The following is a 24,822-nucleotide window of genomic DNA, read 5'->3' as shown; positions in this document are numbered from 1 at the left end:
AATGTTTCTGCAATTCTTTTTTCCATGTGGAATCTTTCTATAATTATAGATGACCTCTCCAGTCCTTTACGTCGCAATACGGATTCAAAAATTAAATAAAATATTATTTTTTAATATTAATATTATTTATAATTTAAAAAAATTAAATTATTTATTATATTTTATATAAAAAATTAAAAAAATTATAATAATAAGATAAATTATTTCTGTATCTAAATGAAATCTAAGATAAATGATATTTATAATTTATATAATTATTTTTAGAATTATTTTTAATAATAGTTACTTTTTTTCAATCAAAATATACGAAAATTGTACATTTTAAATTGTATATAATTTTACTTGTATATTAATATTCAGTAATATAAATAGATTTCACTTAAAAATAAATTTCAGATAATATGTGACAGTGTATTGCCACCACCACCGCTTTCAAAAATGGGTCGCTGCATACTGCTTCGTGATCGAACTTTGTCATCGTCGTCAGCGTCGCCCCTCCTCTCTCTCTCTCTCTCTCTCTCTCTCTCCATGAACGAATAATCTACGCTATATCCGATTGTGGATTCATTTACGGCTATGATGGCAGCGTTTTAATGCTTCTTGTTATTAGGTAGCCTACGTCCTCAGGAACGGTATGGAGGCTGATCCTTCATCTTTACCACGGCACTGCAACCAACTGCAAGTAAGTAATCTACTGTTACTGGTCTTGTGATATCCGATTTCATATTTAGAACATTAGTATTAAATTTATCAAATTTATCTTCAAATTTTAATAAAAAGTACATATTTTTCATATATATAAAATTTCTTTATTCATAACTCTATACTAAATTAGCTATTGAATTCATCAAAATAATAATATAATATTTTTTTTTATTTTATAACTACACTAATCATATGTTAATTAATAATTTAATTTGATTCTTACATTATTATTACAAGACAGTTAGAGATTAAACGTGAATAAAAAAGACCATTAGAGATTAAAAGTGAATAAAAAATAGATTTGATGAGTGAACAATAGAGCTATTCAAATTTGAAAAAACCTATACATTTACTGTAGCTCAAAATTTCACATTTATCTCTTTGGCTAATCCAATGCAACTCTCTTTTGATAAAATTCATTATATTTTACATTTGGCTAAACTTTTGATGAAGCCAATACCAATGCTCTTAGCACTGCTCCATTTGATCGTTTAGATAAATTGAGTTTTTAATTTTTTTTTACTTTTTTAATTTATATTTTTTTATCATTTTAAAACATTTTAAAAAAATATTAAAAAAATATCAATACATTAATAGTTAATTCCTTAACTATTAAGTAAAAATAAATTAAAATAAAGAAGGTGTCAAAATAAAGTGTCAAATTTAGGTGTCAGAGTAGCATTTTTTCTTACTCTTTATAAGGTTCAAATGGGGCTCCAATTGTATCATTGACTAGTCATTTTGGAGTATAAGTCATGTAATTTAGGTCTTCCATTGGAGCATTACAAATAGTATCAGAGATAAATTTGAGGTTTTATGTTATGATCCCACATCGAGTATGAGATCGGTTGGTGATTTATAAACGCTTAAGCACCCTTCCCTTATAAGCCGGTTTTCAATGATAAGTTCTAGTTAGTGGGTTCATAACAAATGGTATCAGAGCCACCCTACGTATGCAATCCATGTTGGCACGATTGCAATCATGCAGCATGGGGGGTGATGCCGGTATGACAGTGTTCGTCCGAGACTAAGAAAGACCTAGCGCACAGCCAACCCGTGTGAGCGCAAGGACCGCCATGGACGTATGCTGTGAAGTGTGGTGGTTGTTACAATCCCACATCAACTAAGTATGCGATTAGTTGGTGGTTTATAAGCTCCTAGACACCCTTCCCTTGAAAATCGATTTTTAAGGGTGAATTATATCTAGTGAATTCATAACATTCTGCATACTATAAACATATGAGATTTGGATATCTATGGATTTTAGGGAATAACTTTCAAATTGGAAGTGTAGAAATCTAAGGACTATAAGGATGATCATGTGGATATTTAAGATTTTTAAAATCTGCAGGTTTTGAGAATGTATTCTGTGAAATTTGAGGTGTTAGATTTTGTGAATTTTGACAACTAGTTTTGTCACATTTGAGGCTTTAGATGAGAATTTCTAATTCAGATTATAGAGTTATACATAGGCCGGAATGAAAACTAGGATAACAGGTTTAAATTCTAATCAAGGATGTAAGTTTGTCTTGATGGCAAGTTAAGATTATCATATTGTCTTGAGGTTTATTTTTAACGAACTATTGAGGAGTGTGGTTACTTAAATTTGGTTTAGTATAAGGGAAAGTATGAGTAAGATAAGAACGTTCCAATTTGCTGCATACATATAATATTTAGTAGTTACATTTACATTTAAATTATTATTTTTAATACCCTCATTGAAACGCTTAACTGAGTATGAGTCTTCCAGGATTGTAGCTCGTCGTCGTGTTTGGAATCTTGCAGACCCGAACACAACTAATGAGGAGGGCGGATGCACTATAGAGCAGTTTAATAAGATACACCTACCCATTTTTTATGGGTGAGGTGAACCGACCCTATCAGAGAATTGGATTCAGGACATCGAAGAAATCCTCGTGTCCTTAATTGTACTTATGAGTATAAGGTACTATACTCTGCCGTTAAGCTAACTGGAGAGGCTAAGAGATGGTGGATATCAGAGAGAACCATCAGGAAAACTGATGGGAGGGGAGTGGTTAGCTGGCCCCACTTTAAGCAGATTTTCTTTAATTGTTTCTTTTCAAGATCGGTTAGAGACGCTAGGGCCAAGAAGTTTGCCAACTTAGTGCAGAAGACTATGAAGGTACACTAGTACGCAGCCAGATTTGTTGAATTGTCACGCTTTGCCTCATATCTGATACCCAATGAGGAGAAGAAGACCTGGAAGTCTGATGAAGGACTAAATAACCAGATATATGAGCGAGTGGTGGCCCTTCAGATCCAGAATTTCTCAAAATTATTAGATAAGGCCATAATACTCGAGCGAAGCCTCAAGAGAAGTGTTGAACTTCAAGAGCAAAAGAAGAGGTCGACACCATTGGGGTTTCCCTCGAATGAGAATCAATGACCATGGAAGAGGAGGAAGGTAGAGAACAACCCGGGCCAGAGACAAGTGCAGGACAATCAACGAAATAACCATTGTAGGTCATGCAATGTAGCACACTTTTGGGAATGCAGAAGGGAAACCGGATGGTATTTTTGATGTGGTAAGCATGACCACCTCGTTAGAAATTTTTCAAGGTAATCAGACGAGAGTATGAACCACAACCCGCCTTAGAGGACTAATTCGACGGCACGAGGCAAGAATCAACACAATATAGTGTTGGCCTGAGTTCAACACAATTAAGGTACTCTACCTATTTTCCTTTAAAAAAAAACTATTGATGTATTTGATTTTTGGGTTACCATTCTTTCATCTCAACAGATTATGCTAAGTTCTGTAACTTAGGAGCTGAAAGGTTAGGTGATGAGAAGGAGTATTAATTATGACTAATGATGAAAGAGACCATCATTTGGATATATAGATGAGTAGGTATTCTTTATTTTAAAAAATTTTAGTAAGAGTTGTTAGAGTAGGTGTGGAAGTCATTAGTTGCTTCAGTATTTTATTTATGAGAATTTAACCTCAGGCAATTGGGTGGAATTATTAGAGCTAGCAACAGGAGATTGGCATGATGGGTTGAGAGTAAACTTCGTAAGGGTTTCAAAATTAGCTGGCTTGAGATCACTTAGGACTTAAAATCTTGGCTATGAATTTTCAAAATTTTGAAGATTTTAAGAACAATAGGTTCTTAGGAACCACAAATTGGATGTCTTCATGAACGAAGTGTGAGATTAAGTACCCCAAACTTTGGAGAATTTTATTTTCGCTTTGCATATGAGGTTGTTAGTTTATGTGAAGAGTTATGTTTACTATTTGATATGAAGTTAAGATTAGAACTTGGGCGAAATTATTATTAGGCTTTTAATCGAGCCCGTTGTTGAGGTTTACAACTTGAATTAGATCTTGGAGTGTATGACGATCGATTCTAAATACGTGAATTAGGTATTTTTTAAGGCATCGGGCGAAAATACCGGAAAGTTAAAATCTTGATATATTAGGTTCAACAAAATGATCAAGAATTAAAATAGGCGTAAAAAAAAAAGTGATGAATAAATAGTTTAGACTTTACTTTAAATACAACAGGTTTCGAGGACGCAATTTTTCTTTAAGGGAGGAATGATGTAACACCCAGACCAGTGGAGGAGCCCAAATTGCCTATAAAGCGACGTGGTTTTTATGAGTGAATTTCTCTTTTATTTTCCCTCTCCTTTTAACCTTCGACGGTTTCTCATTTAATTTAATCCTCCCCATATTTGTATCCTTCCCGTCAGTTTTATTCTCATCATCTCATCCACATTCACGCCAATTCATTTCAGTTTTTTCTCTCCACAACTACCTCTACCTTTGTCGTGCCACACACACACACACACACACTCTCTCTCTCTCTCTCCCCTCTCTATTTCCCCGAGTTCCACCTCCCCATGCCTCTTCAACCTGTTTCTCCCTTCAAGTTCTCTCTCAACGAACTCCCTCCATCCATGTTTCTCATGCTCTCGGTTCTCTTTCTCAGAGTCTTTCATGTTCATTGCAGACCACCAGCGGCCACCACGTGAGACCTAGCACCAACAAACCCAGCCACCGTGATCTACCCCACGAACTTGCATCACCCACCGTAAACCAAACAAACCCACACACACAACCCAGTCCTCCCACACCCAAGGCCACGACAACCACCAAATGGCACGACCACTTGCACCCTTCAAGTTCTGCTGGCATCCCCATACACAAGGCCGTGAATCAACGCTTGCAGCCATGAGAAGCATTACACGGAAGCACCACCCTTGTGGGAATAGCCAAATCATGGGTCAAAGCCCCATCACACCCAGTCCAACCACAACCAACCCAGGACGGAAAAAGCTGCTCAGCCACCGTAGCCTAGCCTTGTAACCACCGTGTAGTTACAAGCATGCGATCTCCACATCCTCTGTTTCCCTACACTGAAACAGAGTAATTGTTTTGCCCATCGCAAGCCACCAAGCCACCAAGGTTGCACTACATGATAACCCTTGTGTCGTAAAACCAACCATGTTTCAAGCACCCAAAAACCAAGCACAACCCTTCCTCCTCCGTAAGCTGCTCAACCACTTGCCGCCCGTACGTGCATTATAGCCCAACCGTGAAGCATTGTCCCAAGTCGATCACTATTGCACCGCCTACTCTGTCACCGCACTCACCACCGTCGACCTTAGCCCATCTCCATGCGCTGTCGCATGTTCACTTCTCTCTTGGTAGTGAACTCACCTCTCTATTGCACGTACAGTTTGGTCTATAGTTTCAAGAAGTCTTTTAATTCCAACTTTCCCAAATAGCCCATGCATGTTTATGATCAAGTCCTAAAATACCTTTGTCATTTTGCTGGTTCTACGTTGGGTTTTATTTTTTTATTTTTTATTTTTGTGTGGGGCCTTGTTTTAAGGGTAAGTATTATTATAGAAAATAATTAACGATTTAAATTATATTACTTAATATTAAACTTTTATAATTGAATTTCAGTAGTAAGTAATGAGTGTTTAAATCTATTTTGAACATTTTAAATCTAATTAAGTCTATTTTTATTAAATGAAATTTCATTGTTTATTTAATAGATCATGTTATAATTATGTTAAATGAATATTAAGTTGGAGAGGTATTTTTTTCACGTGGACTTAGTTTTAATTGAGTAAATATGTTAGCCATATACTTTATTTTACAAAAAATAATTTAGAGTTTAAAGTATTAGTCAGAGAGATTAAGTGGATATCGATTCACTTAAGGAGTGATGATATTTAGGGTTGCAAGAATCTCATAAGTTTTAGGAAAAATGGATAATTTTGGTATTTTTAGGCTTAAATATCAAAATATGTGTTTACTTGGAGATTTACGTAAGTTACGTGTCTAATTTTATAGGTGACGATTGATATTCGTTTGGCACTGTTGTTGGAGAAATTAGAAAAGTTAAAATTTCAGGTATGCGGGATTCCTATGTTAGAGTTTGCATAAAAGAAATGAACTGATGTTGATTTTGAAAAAATATGCATGTTTTGTTATGAAAAAAAATTTGAAACAACCTCAGTTGTTTGTTCTGCATTACTCATGAAATATGTATAAAAGATAAAATTGGTATTTTTGTCATGACTAGTGTAGACATGAGTAAATTCTTTTTGGCATTCTGTTTCTAACTATGCAAAAAAAGCAAATATGAAATTTAAAAAGTTGTACATGTGATGTGAAGATACTCTGAATCTATTTTGAATATATGAAATTGTTAGTACTCTGTTTTGACATGATGTGGCATTTGAAAAATCTTTGGCATGACTTTCTGATCTTGTATTTGATTCTGTTTCTGGTCATGATCCGATGATTTTGATTTTGTTTTGCTCTGATATATGGTCTTGCCACGGGTGATAATAGTGGCATCTAACCCTGTCATGGTTGGTAATAGTGATCTCTGATCCTGTTACGGGTGATAATAGTGACCTCTGGCCCTGTCACGGGACATAATAGTGACCTCCGGCCTTGTCATGGGATATAATAGTAACCTCTAGCCCTGCCACATGATATAATAGTGACATATGACCCTGCTACAAGATATAATAGTGACATTTGCCTCCACCACAAAATATAATAGTGATCTCTATTTTGAGTGTAATCGTTTTGCTATCATGGTGATTTAACCCTACCACGGGAGTTAAATATAGTCTTCATTCTAATATGATGCTCTGATATAATATGATATGATAAGATGATGATGTTCAGTCATATTATGCCAAAGAAATATGAACATTTTGAATTGTCGCTCTGATATTCTAATAACATGTTTTTGGATCTGTATTTCTGAAACTAAAATGTTTTGTTCTGCATTCTGAACTCTGTGAAAGTGACTCATGTTTACATATTAGTATATGTTCTCTGCTTACTGAGTTGTTGATAACTCACTCCTTATCTCCATAATATTTTTCAGATGATTTGAATATTTTAGCTGAGGATCAAGATTATGGAGCATGGGTGAGATGATTTAAACATAATAGATTAAGCATTGAATGTTTATATAAGTATTGGAGAATTTTATTAAGTAATTTTGTCTTGTTTTGATGACTTGATATTTTGAAAAGTTGATTATATTGAAGTAGTAGGTTTGAAATAATAATTTTTCTATGGTATTAAAAATTTAAAGTCTATATATGTATTGTGATATATGATTTTAGTGTTGGTTGAGACTAGATGGTTTCCACTTTCAAGAGGATGATTCCTTTGGTAGACAATAAACAAACGTTACAGGTAATATTTATTAAAAAATACCAACAGTAGGTAATCCATTTCTAAAGGATTCTAAGGATTTTAGACGAAGCTGCAACCCCTCTTATTGCCTAATTTATTTTTATAATCAATCATATTTCATCTCATCTCATTTAATTATTATAATTTATTTAAATTTTTATATAAAAATAAAATAAATAATTTAACTTTTTCAAAATTTAAAATAAAAATAATATTAAAAAAATATATTTTAATAATATTTTATTTAACTTTTAATTTTTATTCCAATTCAACTCATTTGTAAAAACAAACGAGGTAATATATTTTGCCTTTCCTTCACTTGTAAGTTCATACTTCTTGGTTTTGACTTTGGAACTATTAAAAAAAAGAAAATTATATACGTTATATTACCATCCTATCAAGTAAGATGTGATATATTTATTATTATTAAATAATTATTTATTATATATTTTTTTATTATTTAATGATGATAAATATATTATATATTATTTAATATAATTAAAATAGAATAAGAGTGTGATGTATATGATTAATTAAAAAAAGGGTTTTGCTACACAACCTCCACCACACTCCACACTCCACTTTTTTTTTAATTTTTAAAATTTTTAATAATTTTTTTAAAATTTTTTTTGAGTTTATTTTTTTAAAATTATTTTAAATTTTCTATTTATTATTCATATAATAAATATTTAATAAAAGAAAAAAATAATAAAAGTTAAAAATAATGTGGAGTGTGGAGTGTTAGGAGGTTGAGAAGATTTATTCTTAAAAAAAACACACGCACACAAATGGGTTAAGGTACGGTGCTAGCAATACAGTACTTCACCCTAATATAGGCTCTAAAAACTCAAATTACAAAGCATTTGCAGCTATATTTTTACAATTCTGCTATATACAGTCGAGTTACGCAGTCGGTATGCAGTCGGGATGCCATGTCATCAAAACAAAAAAAAAAAAACTATAGGAAAAGAAGTCCCCAAAAACCGAAAGAAAATTGATTAAAGAAACGGAGTAACCAAACAAGGTTGCTAGCATGTGCATACACCCCTGGGTTACCAAGATTATTGAGCTTGGCGAAAGGAGTCAGTAAACAACCCAGACCCACACTAATTCGCAAGAAAAAAAACTATAAACAGCAAACGATTCTCAACCCATCCCCTCCAATGGCCTCCAGCCCTAACCCTTGTTCATACTTCCATAAATTCTCTCTCCTTCTTTCCCTTTTCTTGCTTCTCTCTATTATTGTTCTACTGGGCATTTCGTCTAACATTCAGACCAAATTCATCCATGATGATTCCTTTCCCAAAATCTATACGATCGAGGTGGTCAACAAGTTTCGTCAAGCATTCGAAGGGAGCTACTTCTCTGTGGTTTTTATTGTTTACCAACTTCTCAAACGCAACAACAACAACAACAAACTCCCACATCCACAGATTTAATTTGCTTAATCTTGAAATGGAGTGAAATTAGAGAGAATACAAAGCACTTCAAACCCAAATCTGATTTGGGGATCGCAGGAGAGAGAGAGAGAGAGAGAGTCAATTTCTTCGTGCGGAAGAAATGCAGAAAGGGAAAGAAGGAGAGAGGATTTGTAATCGAAATGATGCGTTTTATTTTTTACACATCAGCAGCCGTTTGCAAGCCGTTTACATTCGGCGATTGTATTCAGCATTTTACATATTTTTATGGCTAAAGTCGTCATACACCCATGATTCAAACGATAAACGAACTAAAACTTAACCGAAAGTCAACGTGATGTGCAGCTCATGAAAAATAAGAAAACACAAGAAAGTCGACAACGTGTATGTGGCGCTGGCGCAGATTTTAATTTTTAAGTTGACCCTGCAAAGAGAGAGTACCAAAAGGTCCAAAACTCAAGAGAAGCCCCAAGAACGTGGTGGCGCAGCTGTTCAACTGAAAAAGCCCCCCCCCCTGACGTCGAAGAGAAATTTTCAGACCATGAGGCATGAAGCCGAGTAAGGGAAACCCGAAAATGCGGGAGGCGTGTGGACATGATTCCACTTGGTGGAAAAAATGTATGTTCCTTCTCCTGCACATTCGCATTCGCCACAAGTCACTGACGATGAAGATGTTCCTCTGCCGCCACCACCGCCACTGCTCATCAAGAACACTCTCTGCGGCTGCTGATTGTGAGTATTTGCGAAATATTGATCTGGACCGAGCCCAAGAGTGTTGACACAGAGTGATGTCGTCCCGTTAATTCCGCCGGGAAGCTGGACGTGATCCACCGCTTTCCAGATGATGTTTTTGCTGTTGTCTAATTCCTTCACTCCCCCGTTGTCTTGATGCTGTTGTGGGCTTCCCAGAAACCACCACCATTGGTATTGGTTTTGATTGTGGTGGCTGCCGTTGTCACTCTTGTCAGCAATGGTAACAGTGGTGGTGAGGCCTCTGGGACTGACACTCGGATATGGCCAAACACCTTCAATTCTGGACCAAGACCCAGTAACAGGGTCAAAGCACTCTGCGTCCGACCGGAATCGTCCTTGGCTGTCCGTGCTGTACCCGCTGACCACCCAGAACCGATAATCCCCCTCCCAGGAGAGACCTTGGCACTCGTCCCTCTCGTCTGCCATGGGTGGCAGCGTCCTCCACTCGTCTGCATCTGCGTCATACACCTCTGCCGATCGCATAGCATTCTTCTGGTTGTCGTGCCCCCCTGCCACATATACCATCGATTGTCCTACGACTCCACAGGCGAAGAAAGAGCGCGCCACTGACATCGGGGCTGCACGTCCCCACCGGACACCGCCGATCAAATCTAGGACATACACATCAGGCACCGGTTCTAATGTATCAGGATCCCAACCACCCAAGAGCAGGAGCTTCCCAGGTGCGGGAAGTGCCACGCACTGGCAGAACATGGGAATTCGCACATGTCCGCCCCCAGGCCTCATCATCATCCGGTGCCAAGTCTGGTGGGTGGCGTTGTAGATGCTCAGCCCATACTGAATTAGACGAGCGGTAGAGCTCTTTGCATCAACCTCCTCTTCGTTGATGGTGGTGTTGCGGTTGGATAACTCTGTCATATCAGAGTCAGAGGACTCTGTTATTGATGGTGGAGAGCATGGAACAGGTTGAACAAGGCAAACGATATGCTCAGCCATGCCGGATCGGCGTCTTTCTTGGTAGAATGAAGGATTCATGATCAAGAATCGCCAACTCTGGCACACTAATTTCATGGTGGGATGGAATTGGTGGGGCACTCTAACCAAACATTCCATGGCTATCTCATCGGGCAGGCCTGGAATCAACTGCTTTTGTGGATGTTGTTGTTGTTGTTGTTGTTTCTGGAAATTCTCGGTACTGCTCTCTGTTTGTCCCATCGCTTGTTTTCCTATACTAGTAGGTATCTCTTCCAAGAATTCAAAAAACTCCCTTTAAAAAAGGATTCAAAGAAAAGATTGTATCAAGATTGAAAATAAGAAATAGGAGGTGGAGAAGGAAACGAGGAGGATATTCGGTAGCTCCTCTTGAAATTGCAGGATGAATCTTGTTTTCTCGTGTATACAAGGGATGGACACAAAACAGCTCAAGAGTATGGAGGCTGTGACTCTCTCTTAAAGGAGAAGAAGAGACATATATTTGACAAGTACTAAGAGAGGGAGAGAGAGAGAGGGAGAGAGAGATCGGGAATGGACCGGCATGACCGACCTTTGGGTAGGGATGGGACATTGACATAAATGGTTTTCAAGATAGGCTCTCCTCTTCGAGTGTGTGCGTATGTGTGAGAGAGGTTTTGAGGATAGACATCATGTGATTTTTCTTTAATTATTATGTACAGACAATTGTTTGATGTTCAGAAAAATATAAAAATACACACACATATATATACATATATATATTTATATTTATATCAAATTGTTTCATCCCCTAAACTACCTTTCAATTATGTTCTATAGCCTGGAATTTTTTTTTTTATTTTTTATTTATATATATATATATCAAGTGAGACTGTGAGAGGTCAAAGAGGAATGTCAGCATCACAGGGTGGGGGCATTTTTATTAATCAATCAAGCTATTAATTGTCTTTGCCCATTTCCACTTTAATCTTCTTTTTCTCCTTTTTTTTGTGTTTTTTTAGCATAATCCTTCCTTATTTCTGAAATATATCTGCTAAACACTTGAAGATGATATTTTTGTAAAATGGTATTATTTTTATATGATATTTTATAACAATACCTCTCATTTTAAAACATCATTGTGAAATATGTTGTGAAAAATATTTTATGTTCATCATTTTTCATACATACATACATATATATATACATACATACATACATATATATATATATATATAGGAGGTCAGAGAAAAAGAAAAGAAAAAAAAAAGTGGAGGATGATGGGAGCTTTATAGACACGTAAAGCTGATCCAACTCATAAATACATATTGCATTCTCTAGAAGGCAGACAGTGGCAACAAAACAAGGAAAGAAATTATATATATATATATATATATATATCCACACACACATTGGATCTTCTAGAAGACACTGGCAGCAAAGATAAAGATAAATGGAAAGGGCCAAAAGAAAGAAAAGGGGTCTTCTAGAAGGCAAAACAGGTAATGGGGAACCATCCCTACGCGAGGTGCTTGTAGATCCGTGAGAGTTTTGGATCTTAAAATCTCTCTTCACGGGACCATCTCTACTCCTAAATTCAATTTTTTATATATATATATATATATATATATATAATTATCCCAATTCGATTTGACTTCTTATAGTTCTGAAACATGACATCCTCTAGAATTTTTTATCCACCTCAATTTCAATTCTTTTCATGAATAAACATACCTCTAAACCAAGGCCACCCATGCCATTTGTGGCAACCGACCCTCGAATGTCGGGAAAAAGCAGCAGGACAACCCTTGAGGGCTTGGACGGCATTGTCTTCTTGTTATAATCGTGTTAAAGTGTTCCAGCTCCAAGTAGAGGCCGGACAAAATTTAAAAAGAATAGAAGGAAGAATAGACTAGTAGGAAAGAACCAATATTTCCACAGGAATTGAAGGTGATGGTGGCTAATCAATTACTTCTTTTGTATATTTATCACATATCATTTCACAGCAATATGACATCTTTTTTGGAAGTATAAGGTCTATCATTGATGAGGCCAACTTTCGAAATATTTTAATAATAAAAGGATTACATAAAAATAATCTCTTAAACTGATATAATTTGATGTGATTAGTCAGATTATAAAATTTTTTTAAATTATAAAAAAGATTTAATGAATCAGATGAAATCACGTCAATTTATAAAATTATTTTTTTATAATTCTTTTATAGATGTAATAATAGTCTTCTAGAAAATATCAAATCCTTTTAAAATCGAGACGATAAGCCTCATGCATCTTATCCTCCCTCTCTCTCTCTCTCTAGAAGAAAGATCTTCCAATGGCCGCAAATGAACAATCAACATTTGGAAAAAAGAAAAAGAAAAACTAATGCTTTCATGAGTCAGGATGATCCACCCACATCTCGATCAATAGTATCGACAAGTACTGCAACATGCATGGTAGCTGCGAAAAAGTAAACAAAACGCCGCGGGAGATGCCCCCAAAATCCTCCCTAAATTTCTCAGGATGTGATAAATGGAATGAAGCTCTTCAGTCCATGCATGCTTTGATTAAAAAGAAAACAAAAGAAGTTATAATTCAATGAATGCTTTTGATTAGTAGTGGAGAGAGAGAGAGACCTCACAGAACAACCAGTCAACAAGTCAACTATAAAGAACAAAAGTGGCCATAGGATTGAAAGACTTATCTCTGCAGTACAGTAATTAAAAAATCTACGTGGAGCATTCTCGCCATCAAGAAGATACCCAAGATGAGTGGTGATCAATATTGCCATTTTGCATGTGAAATATCCTTAATTTCTTTCTTCATAACTGCTAGTTTGGCTAAGTTTTCGTTTGAATATTAAGATGAGATGATTTGAGAAGAGTTTAATAAAATATTATTTTTTAATATTATTATTATTTTAAAATTTTAAAAAAATTAAATTATTTATTAAATTTTATATAAAATTTAAAAAAATTATAATAATAAAATAAGATAAATTAAAACTTAGAATATTTTTATATCTATGCCGGCCCTGTGATTAAGCAATAACATGCTGATTTGTTTTCTTTCCTTCTTCTTCTTACAAAAATAGTCACAATAATGAGTTTTTATTCTTTTGCTGGGCATCCTTCTGTTTCATTTAAAAAAAAAAAGATTACCTCCTTTCTTTGACTTGTAAACATGTTGATGTTGATGTTTTTTTCTTTTTCTTGGGCATGTAGAACTGTCCCATCAATCATTTTCTGGACTATTCTCAATTATTCATTAAACTATAATAATATAGAATTATATATCTGTATCTTTATCTCAATCCTCCTCTCTGCATACATCTAAGTAGTATTTTATTTTATTATTATAATATTTTTAAATTTATCTATAAGATATAATAAATAATTTAATTTTTAAAATTTTAAAATAATAATAATATTAAAAAATAATATTTTAATAATATTTTTGTAACTTTTATCTAAAATTATTTTATTTTTAAATCCAAAGATCCCCTTACATTCATAAATACAGAAAGAATATTGAGAAATCTGTACTACTTGTACTATGAAGTAAGAAGCAGATAATCTTGATCATTTTTTTAGAATGAGAAATTACTTACATCAGCTTATTATTTATGTAATTCTCAACACACTCAATATTATTGAGTTTAAAAAAAAAAAAAATTATAGTGTATTAAGAGTGCGGCTGATGCATAGCCGTGCTTTTTTGGAATTTCTTTTTACCATGGATGTTGCCGAGTGATACAAAACATCATTGGATGCCTTACCAAAAAGTAATGTTATATAGAGTCGTGAAATACGTAAACGTCGTATAGTCGTTTTGAAAAAAATAAGATCTATTATTAAAAAATTAATTTATTTTTATATAAATTTTATATTTATTTATTTTTTTCAAAATAACTACACGACACTTATATATTCACAACTGTAAATATTATTTCTCCTAACCAAAATAACGTTAGTCCCGACTCCCGCCCCCACATCCCAGCTGATAGTCAAGCACGTTCTGCATAATCCCAGACTAGATGAATGGGAAAAAAAGCCTCTGTTTTTAGGGGCCAAGAACCAGGCCAAGTCGCAAGAAATTGACAAGTTTAAATTCTTGAAAGAAAGAACAGCCAGCAATGATTACTCTAAAGTCAATCCACTAGTCTGGATCTTTTTCTATACTATCAGGACACCAGCACCATATTTTCATATATCCTTCATTGATCCCTTAAAAGTAAATCCAGAATACTGCCAGCAACTTGTTCATCAGAAATCATTATATATATTCTTTCTTATCCTCACGAGTCAGACAGTAGTGCCTTCATACGCTTTTTCTTGCAACAACTTGTTCATACGAAAGAAACTAAGAGAAGGAATAGGATTAAGATATGTTCAAGTTCTTACCTCAATTGAGAGAGAAATAAATAGAATAATGAAATCAACTCTATAATTAATATTTTAACAGAGAGTAAAGAAATTTTGGGGCTCTCAAGAACTCCAGAGATATTTTTTCAGAAGAATATTAGAGAGAACATAAAAATTAAAAGTTGTTAAGTATTCTTTATGATGCTATTTAAGTATAGTGAGAACTTTAATTTATATATATATATATATATATATTTTTTTTTTTGAGTTAGAGGAGGGAGATTTTGAATTCTAGACCTCCAATTTGAAAGTTAAGAATATACCAATCAGGTCACAAAGTTTTGATAGAATCTTTATTTATAAAAAAATTATATATATATATATATATATATATAAAATGAATGGAATTGTGAAATTTGGATCTATTTTACCATTGGCATATATATATATATATATATATAGCATTTATCGTAATACATGGTGCTTTGCATGTGTACACGAATAACTGTTACATGACTTAAATATCTCCATTATAAGTGCATTGCTTGTACTTTATGATAGAAAATAAATCAGATTATATATATTTAAGTAAAGCAGTTTTTTTTTTCTTGCATATCTTATACTGTTTATGTTACTGTTCATAAACAGTAATTATGAACAGTAATGAGTTTTTTTTTTCTATTTATTTTTGAGTTTGTCCGTGTGAATGTCAATGTGCGACATAATACCACAATCGTGTGTGAAGAATGAGAGAGAGTGAGAAAGGAAAAGTAGAAAAAAATATTAGTTTTTGGATTTTAAATTCCAACCCTTCATCTTTAATCTTCAGATTTAATCTAATAGTAGAAGTTTAAATATTGATTTAAACTAACATAAAATAGATAATTAAAATTTAAATATTATATCATACACTTAAAATTAACTTAAAATTATTTAAAATTTAAATACTGATTAAAATTAATTTAAAATAGATAATTAACATATAAATATCAAATCAAAAATAAATTATTAAATTTAATTTATAAAATACTAATCTTTCATCATTAAATAAATAATGAAATTTTGTTAAATATTTTAAAAAAAGTAAAACTATATAAATAATTATAATTTAAATATAATTTAAATATGATAATATTCTTAATTAACTAAAGAGAACTGCTACAGCTAGGGGTGTGCAAAATTTCGAGAATTCCGACTCCGTCCGACTTCCGCTCCGACGCCGACGCCGACTCCGACGGAGTCGGAGTTGTCGGAATTCGGAGTAGCTCCGAATAACTATTCGGAGTCGGAGTTCCTGGTAACTCCGACTCCGACTCCGATTTTTTTTTTAAACCCAACTGTAAAACGACGTCGTTTTACAGCTGGGTTTAAAAAAAAAAATTGAACTACACCGTTCCACTAAATATGGAACGGCGTCGTTGCATATTTTCTAACCCTCCAAAACGCAGCCCCAGGTCCCCCGTCCCCCCTTCTTCTTCCTTCTTCAGTTCTTCTTCCTTCTTCTGCTTCCTTCTTCCTTCTCCCTTCTCTCTCGCGTCTCACTGAACCAGTGAACTGTGAAGCCGTCTCGAGCCTCATGTCTCGTGTCTTTCTTACCAGCGTGCCGCCGTTCGTCATTGCTCCTCCGTGTCGCCATTCCTCGTTGCTCCTCTGTTCAGCTTCCACCTACGGTGAGAGAGTAAGGTTATGAGCCCTAAATTTAATTCAAGCACGTCTCTTATGAATTGGAGCCAGCAGTTGTGATTTTTGTGAATTGATTGTATTGAATATTCAATATAGTCCCAACACGGTGCTCAAAACCCTGATTTTTACATTGTATTGAAGACTTGAGCTCGAGCGAGGTGTCGAGTGCAAGTCCAGCGTATGTTGTATTGAACATTGGCTCGAGCAATATGTTGAGCGGAAGTCGAGCGAACCTTTCTGGAAGAGTTCTGCTCGAGCGCTACATCGAGCGCTCATCGAGCGAACCTCTCTGTATGAGTTCTGCTCGAGCGCCACGTCGAGCGAATCTCTCTGGATGGGTTCTGCTCGAGCGCCACGTCGAGCGAACCTCTCTGGATGGATTCTGCTTGAGCGCCACGTCGAACGCACATCGAGCAAACCTCTTTGTATGAGTTCTGCTCGAGCGCCACTTCGAGCGCACGTCGAGAGAACCTTTCTGCATGGGTTATGCTCGAGCGCCATGTCGAGCGCACGTCGAGCGAACCTCTCTGTATGGCTTCTGCTCGAGCGCCACGTCGAGCGCACGTCGAGCGAACCTCTCTGGATGGTTTTGGCTCCAGCGCACGTCGAGCGCACGTCGAGCGAACCTCTCTAGATGGGTTCTGCTCGAGCGCCACTTCGAGCACACGTCGAGCGAACCTCTCTGGTTGGGTTCCGCTGAGTCGAGCGCACGTCAACCGAACCTCGATGTAATAATACATTGATACAATAATATATTATGATACAATAATACATGTCATATTGTATAATACAATAGCCTAGTTTATTTTTAAACTAATTTTTTGCTTCTAATTTAATTTTTTCAGCTTCATTGATTGTGATATGGATCCTAGACATAGTGGGGATGATCGTCCACAAGGGGATGTGGCGGATGCCAATGTTACAACTCCTACACCGGTGGGTACTTCCACCCCTAGAGTCACATCTAGGGCAGCTACATCTAGAGCAGCTACATCTTGTGTGAGTAGTCGACTCTCACTCCCAGTTGATATAGAGGATGAGGATATGTTCAACGAAGAGGAGGAGATGTCACCTATTGAGCAAGATCAACCACCACGACCTTCTAAAAAGAGGTTGTGGACATGTGAACATTTCACCAAAATTCCTTGTGATATTGCGAACCCAGTAACAAGATGCCATTACTGTGGATCACTTTGTGGATGCCATTCGAAGAAGCAAGGTACCAGTGTGTTAATAGCACATATAAATGGTTGCCAACGATATAAGATAGCGAAGGGATTGCAAGCCACTGATCAGACCAACCTCAGTTACCAAACTTCTACAGCCACTGATGGTACACAGACTAAGAAATTGGTCATCCCTCAATACAGTGAGAAGATGTTGAGGGACATGCTTGCAGAGATGATAATTACTGATGAGATGCCATTTACCACAGTCGAGAAAAGAGACTTTCGAAAGTTTCTAAATTTTGTTGAGCCACGATTTCTCATTCCATCATGGTATACAGTGATGCGAGATTGTATGAAGAGGCATGCGAAGGACAAGGAGGAGATGAGGAAGATGTTTATTACCACTGGCCAGAGAGTGTCTTTTACGACTGACACATGGACTTCCATACAGAACGTCTGCTACATGTGTATCACAGCACACTACATTGACAGTGAGTGGATTTTGCATAAAAAAATTATTGGTTTTAAAGAAATTGTGGATCATAAAGGTGCATCCATTGGGGCGAAGATGGATGATTGTTTAAAGGACTGGGGAATTCGAAAAGTGCTGTGTATTACAGTTGACCATGCCAGTGCGAATGAAACAACAATTGATTGGTTTAAACGGAACACGACGGTGAGAGATGATGTCATTCGGGCCCACGAGTTTATTCACCTTCGATGCTGTGCTCATATCATTAACCTCATAGTTGTTGAGGGATTAAAAGAGGTTCATGATTCCATAACCCGAGTCCGCAACATTGTACGATATGTGAGGGGTTCTCCTCAAAGGCTTGCCAAGTTTAAGGCAATAGCAGAATATCTGAAAATTGAATGTTCTAGTATGTTGTGCTTGGACGTTCCGACTCGATGGAATTGTACATACATGATGTGGCACAGAAGTACCAAAAAGCATTCGAGCGGATGGAGGTCGAGGATAGGGGCCTGAGGTATGCTTTGTTGGAGCCAGCAGGACAGGGGCTTGGTGCGCCGGACGCACATGATTGGACCAGTGTGAGTTATTTTGTTGAATTTTTAAGAACTTTTTATGAGATAACCATGCGGCTATTTGGATCCAAATATACGACTGCGAACTCATTTTTCAGCGAGCTCTCGGAGCTTCACTTCCAGTTGAAAAATAGTTGTACTGACTCTGCTGGATTGTTATCTGCTATGGCTACGAGGATGAAGATCAAATATGATAATATTGGGGGAATATTGAGAAGATAAATAGATTGCTATTTGTGGTTGTGATCCTTGACCCCCGAGTTAAGTTGGCCGTTCTAGAATTTTGGGTAAATTCCGTCCTCGGGGCAGTGAAGGCAGCAGAGTTTATTAGATTGTTAAAAAGTGATGTTGATGACTTATATAATCACTGCAATACTAGTGCTCAGCCTTCATCCGCAATTGGTAACTCTTCACATTCGAGGCCGACAGGATCGACAGTTTCCTCAGGTGATACTGACCCATCTGTAGGGGTTAGAGGCAATCGTATTATACGGCAGTATCATCAACTCATGTCAACAAGGAACATTATGCATTGTATATCTGAGGTTGAACGATATTTTATGGAAGCTGTCGAGGCACCTAGTGATGTATTTCAGTTATTAACTTGGTGGAAAGTTAATTCCACCAAGTATCCAGTCATTTCCCGTATGGCCCGATATGTGCTAGCCATTCCTGTCACTACGGTTGCCTCAGAGTCGGCATTTAGCACTGGAGGTCGCGTGTTAGATGCTTATCGGAGTTCATTGTCACCGTCAACTGTGGAGGCCCTCGTTTGCACACAGAATTGGATAAGTGAAACGCCCATTGGACTAGATACCGTTGGCGTTGATGCCGAGAGCTATAGGCTTGAATCGGGTAAGTTTATATGCTTTTAAATTATGATTTAATTATTTTTAATGTTTCTAACTTCTACTTTTTATGATTTTATAGATCTAATTGTGAACCCTAACATAATTACCGATGATTGAGAGTCTGGAACGGACGCTACTTGAGAGTTGGGATGGAGTTGAGAGAACCTCCTTTCTTGGTCAGAATCAAAATATTCTTTTACCGTATTCAATTTTTTATTATCAATTATTTTCATCTATTGATTGCTACTTTCTATCTTCATTTCAGGCATGACCAATGGAACAAAAAACATTTGAGTGAAATCCGTGTTTAATTTTTATGTAGTTATATTTCAAGGCTGAGTCATATTGTTATTACGTTATAAATGAGATTGTTATAATTTATGGCTACATCATACATGTTATTTACTTTTTAAACTATTTATATAGTTATATTTATGTAGTTATATCCCGAGCAAAGACGTGGGATAAGTACTATTTATTCTATAATTTCTATTAGTACTTATCCATCATCTCTCAAACGTTTATAATTTATTATCCAACTGAAATTAATCGAATTATACAAATTCGTACCATCATTCTTTTCTATAAAATTTTAAATTTGTGTAATTTTCAACTCATGAGTCATAAACACTTTTAATGCTAAATTTCAGGCGGACATAAAACAAATTAAAGATATAATCAAAATTCAGAAACAAAATCAGAAGGAATATTTAAATTATTGAAAACTCTTGAATAAACAAAATATTTGTAGATGGTTCACTTTTAAAAAAATATATATGTTGCTCACTATCTGAAACGAAATTGAACAATAAAATTTAAATAATAATAAAAAAAAGAACAGAAAACAACAACTAGAAATTTATTTATTTATTGAGTTCAGAAATTTAATTCGGAGTTGGAGCTCCGACCTCCGTTCGGAAACTCCCTCCGAACTTCAGTCGGAGTTCCGATCGGATGTCGGAGCTCCGACTTCTGTTCGGAGTTCCGATCGGAGTTCGGAGCTCCGACCTTCGATCGGAATCGGACTCCGACAAAGTTCGGAGTCGGAGTCGGAAACGATAACTCTAACTCCGTCGGAGTCGGAGCCCACCCCTAGCTACAGCTACCGAAAAAGTAGTCCAAAAATATGTCCTGAATGTGTATTGCACTTTTTTATTTTTATTTTTATTTTTTCATGTATTTTTTTAATCATCATAAATATTTTTTAAAAAAATAAAAAGTACACAACATCATTAAAAAAACACTTCCTTAATCACTAGGAAAAAAAAAAAAAAGGGTGAGAGAGGGAGAAAGAGAAAGCGAGATGAAAATGAAACTTTTTATGATTTAAATCTAACCATTCATCATAACTCTCCAAATTTCATCAAATGGTAAAAATTTAAAGACTGATTTAAATTAATTTAAAATAGATAATTAACATATAAATATCATATCATAAATAAATTATCAAATTTAATTTATAAAATACTAATATTTCATCATTAAATAAATGATGAAATTTTGTTAAATATTTTTAAAAAAGTATAACTATATAAATAATTAGAGTTTTAACATAATTTAAATATGATAATATTCTTAATTAACTAAAAAGAACTGTTACAATTAACGAATAAGTAGCCTGAAAATATGTCATGAATGTGTATTTCACTTTTTTTTTTCTTTTTTTTTTTTCATGTATTTTTTTAATCATCATAAATATTTTTAAAAAAATAAAAAATTTACAAAATTATTAAAAAACACTTCTTCAATCACTAGATAAAAAAAAATTTTAAAAAAATTAGGCAAACGTCCCTTGGACGTTACTTACTGCTAGTATATATATATATCACCCTAATACTTAAAAGCGTGTATAAAACATGAACAGTAGTGAATAGTAGCAGCCTTTTTCTCAGTTGTTTTTTCTCAGTTCCGATTTTAATCTTGTTTTTCTTCTTCGTTCAGTTCCGATTTCTAGCTCCGATTTCCACACTCAAAATATCTAATCGTTACATACAGATAAACGTAAAATAAATATCTAATCTTTACATATAAGAGATGAGATATCTGATCTACACACTTTCATCTCAAATTTACAGAACACTTCAAATTTACAGAACAATTCTCGCATATTTTTTTCTTCTTTCTCCGTGTGGGTTTCGGTGAGGGACACGGAGGCTGCGCGTGGGGGATTCCGAAGGTGGGTGCCATGGTCGGCGCCTTGAAGGGGACTCGTCGGTGGTGGTCGTGAGGTTCGGTGGCCACGTACGGCGGCGTAACGTGAAACAAATGGGTGAAACCCATTTCCGTTCGGTCTCCGTGGGGGAGACGGAGGGCTGCGCGTGGCCCACTTCGAAGGCGGCTGGGATGGTCGCCGCCTTGAGGGGGACTCCTCCGTCGTGGTCGTGACCGTCGGTGTCGACGTACGGCGGCGGAAACTCAAAAAAATCAAAGAGACCCATTTCGGTTCTCCTTCCACGGAGGAGACCATGGCTGCGCGTGGGGAAGATTGAAACTGCCAGGGATGCTCGCCGGCGTGAGGAGAACACGCCGACGTTGGCCGTGACGATAGCCGGGACTCGGCGGCGCCGGGCAGCGCTGGAGGAGAACCACCGTGCTGCGGAATCGCCTACGAGAGAGAGAGAGTTTAAGAAAAAATAATTGTGTTAAATACATTTATTAAGTATTTATATGTCCTACAATTTAATGTTCAATAATAATAATTTTTTTTTTCTTTCCTTTACAAATATACTTTTGTTTTTACTGTAATATTATATTGTTGAATTTTCTACATAGGTTGAACTCCGTGAAGTTGAAAGTGAAAACAAGATATCCCAACAACAAGCTGCTCATAAAAGTATCTAAAGTATGGATCCTTTAACTTCTTAATTTCATACTGTAAATTAATAACTTAAATAATTTATTTTGCTTCATTGATTTTAGAATTTTTTAAGTCAATTTTTTAATGTCATTTATTCAATATTTATTCTGCATGAACTTTGAACTGTTTCAAATTATAATTTCGAATTAGTTTAAAAATTATTTGAAGGTTTTTACATTATATATTATTTATATGACATAATTTAATTTAAAAAATAAATTTTTAAAATTTAAATCTTATGTATTCAATAAAATATAACTAGCAACAAAAATAATATTAAAAATTGTAACACAGTCAATTACATTAATAAAATGTACAAATAAAATATAAAAGTGGCTACATATAGAATTTTTATATAGGAAAACTTTATCAACAAATCTATTTCTATATGTAAATACTTATATCAATATTTATAGTTTTACTTATATAATTATACAGAATCAATTATTGAAATATTAAAAATTTTAAAAATTGAAATTTAAATTAAAGATTTTGATAAAATAAAGTACGTACTTATTAAAAATAATATTGTATATAAACTTATACTCTAAAAGATGCTTGAAAAATAAAATAAAATAATAATTTTGTGAATATTCAATGATAAATTATCTCGGCTATATACAACAATAATCAACAGTACCACAATAATAAATGAATTTTACTACACAACTTCTATCAAATTTTACATTTTATATTTTTTTGAATTTTTTAAATTTTTAATATTTTTTTTAAAATTTTTTTGTGAGTTTATTCTTTTTTACATTATATATTATTTATATGACATAATTTAATTTAAAAAATAAATTTTTAAAATTTAAATCTTATGTGTTCAAGATAATATAACTAACAGCAAAAATTATATTAAAAATTGTAACACAGTCAATTACATTAATAAAATGTACAAATAAAACATAAAAGTGGCTACATATAGAATTTTTATATAGGAAAACTTTATCAACAAATCTATTTCTATATGTAAATACTTATATCAATATTTATAGTTTTACCTATATAATTATATAGAATCAATTATTGAAATATTAAAAATTTCAAAAATTGAAATTTAAATTAAAGATTTTGATAAAATAGAGTACGTACTTATTAAAAATAATATTGTATATAAACTTATACTCTAAAAGATGCTTAAAAAATAAAATAAAATAATAATTTTGTGAATATTCAATGATAAATTATCTCGGCTATATACAACAATAATAAACAGTACCACAATAATAAATGAATTTTACTACACAACTTCTATCACATTTTACATTTTATATTTTTTTGAATTTCTTAAATTTTTAATATTTTTTTTAAAATTTTTTTGTGAGTTTATTCTTTTTAAATTATTTCAAATTTTCTATTTATTATACATATAATAAATATTTGATAAAAAAATAATAAAAATTAAAAATAATATGGAGTGTAGAGTGTTAGAAGGCAGTGAAGATTTTTTTATAATAAATACTACTAACCAGTATAAATAGTAATTAACAGTGCTATAGTATGTGATACAATAATAAACAGTACTGAACATTACTCGTGAACAATAATAAACAATTACAGTAATAAACAGTTCTAAACAGTAAAATAAATGAAAGAATTTTATTAAATATTTTAAAAAATTAAAATCATGTAAATAATTAGAGTTTTTAATATAATTTAAATCTCATAATATTTTTAATTAACTAAAATCATTTCAGTAGCAAAAGAAACAATTATGTAATATTTAGTCGTTTTAGACTCTACTTTCAGTAACCAAAAAAATAATTATGTAATATTCACTTTCCTGACTTGCTTAAATATATAGTCTGTCTAAATCTATTATCAGAGACTTTAAACAATTATAGTTTACTTAAACAATTAATTATATTTTCTTCATAGACCTTATCATTAAATTCTCTTATTCTACACTAGATGTTTATATTTTAGAATAACCTAATACAGGGCAAACGTGCATCGCACGTACATACACTGCTAGTATATATATATATATATATATATATATATATGTATGTATATGAAAGTCGTATCCTATTGTACGTTTGATGCCAAGCGTTGAAAATTATCGTAGATGGAGGGAGATGTCACCTTGTCCTTTCACTTTCTGCTATTCACATAATTTCTAATCAATCTAATTAAAGCTCACCCATTTAAATCCTAATTATTAGTTTATTAGTAATCAAAACTTATAAATTTGATTCTCTCTCTTCTTCTTCTTCTTCTTCTTTTCTTTTTTTTTTTAATTTTTTGAATAATTGACTTAATCTTAAGAACATTGACATTGATTTCATCGAAATTATTTCTAAAATTTGATGAAAAGTACATGATTTCTATAAATACAATACCTCCGTAGCCATAAC

General features: G+C 34.1%; 1 protein-coding gene across 1 annotated transcript; it reads right to left on the bottom strand.

Annotated features, from left to right (window-relative positions):
- Positions 1 to 8,998: 8,998 nt before the first annotated feature.
- On the bottom strand, positions 8,999 to 11,132 carry LOC108984319 (F-box/kelch-repeat protein SKIP20-like). Its single transcript, XM_018956237.2, has one exon. It carries the CDS (start codon positions 10,750 to 10,752, stop codon positions 9,358 to 9,360), a length of 1,395 nt encoding a protein of 464 aa, XP_018811782.2. The 5' UTR covers positions 10,753 to 11,132; the 3' UTR covers positions 8,999 to 9,357.
- Positions 11,133 to 24,822: the final 13,690 nt, after the last annotated feature.

This window comes from Juglans regia, chromosome 7 (assembly GCF_001411555.2).
Source record: "Juglans regia cultivar Chandler chromosome 7, Walnut 2.0, whole genome shotgun sequence".
In the NCBI taxonomy this organism is placed as follows: domain Eukaryota; kingdom Viridiplantae; phylum Streptophyta; class Magnoliopsida; order Fagales; family Juglandaceae; genus Juglans; species Juglans regia.
Note: the sequence above shows the minus strand (reverse complement) of the source record. Positions and strands in the feature narration are given on the sequence as shown.

Bases quoted from the DNA above. Each gene is read 5' to 3' on its own strand.
- LOC108984319 (XM_018956237.2), bottom strand. From the start codon at position 10,752: ATGGGACAAACAGAGAGCAGTACCGAGAATTTCCAGAAACAACAACAA.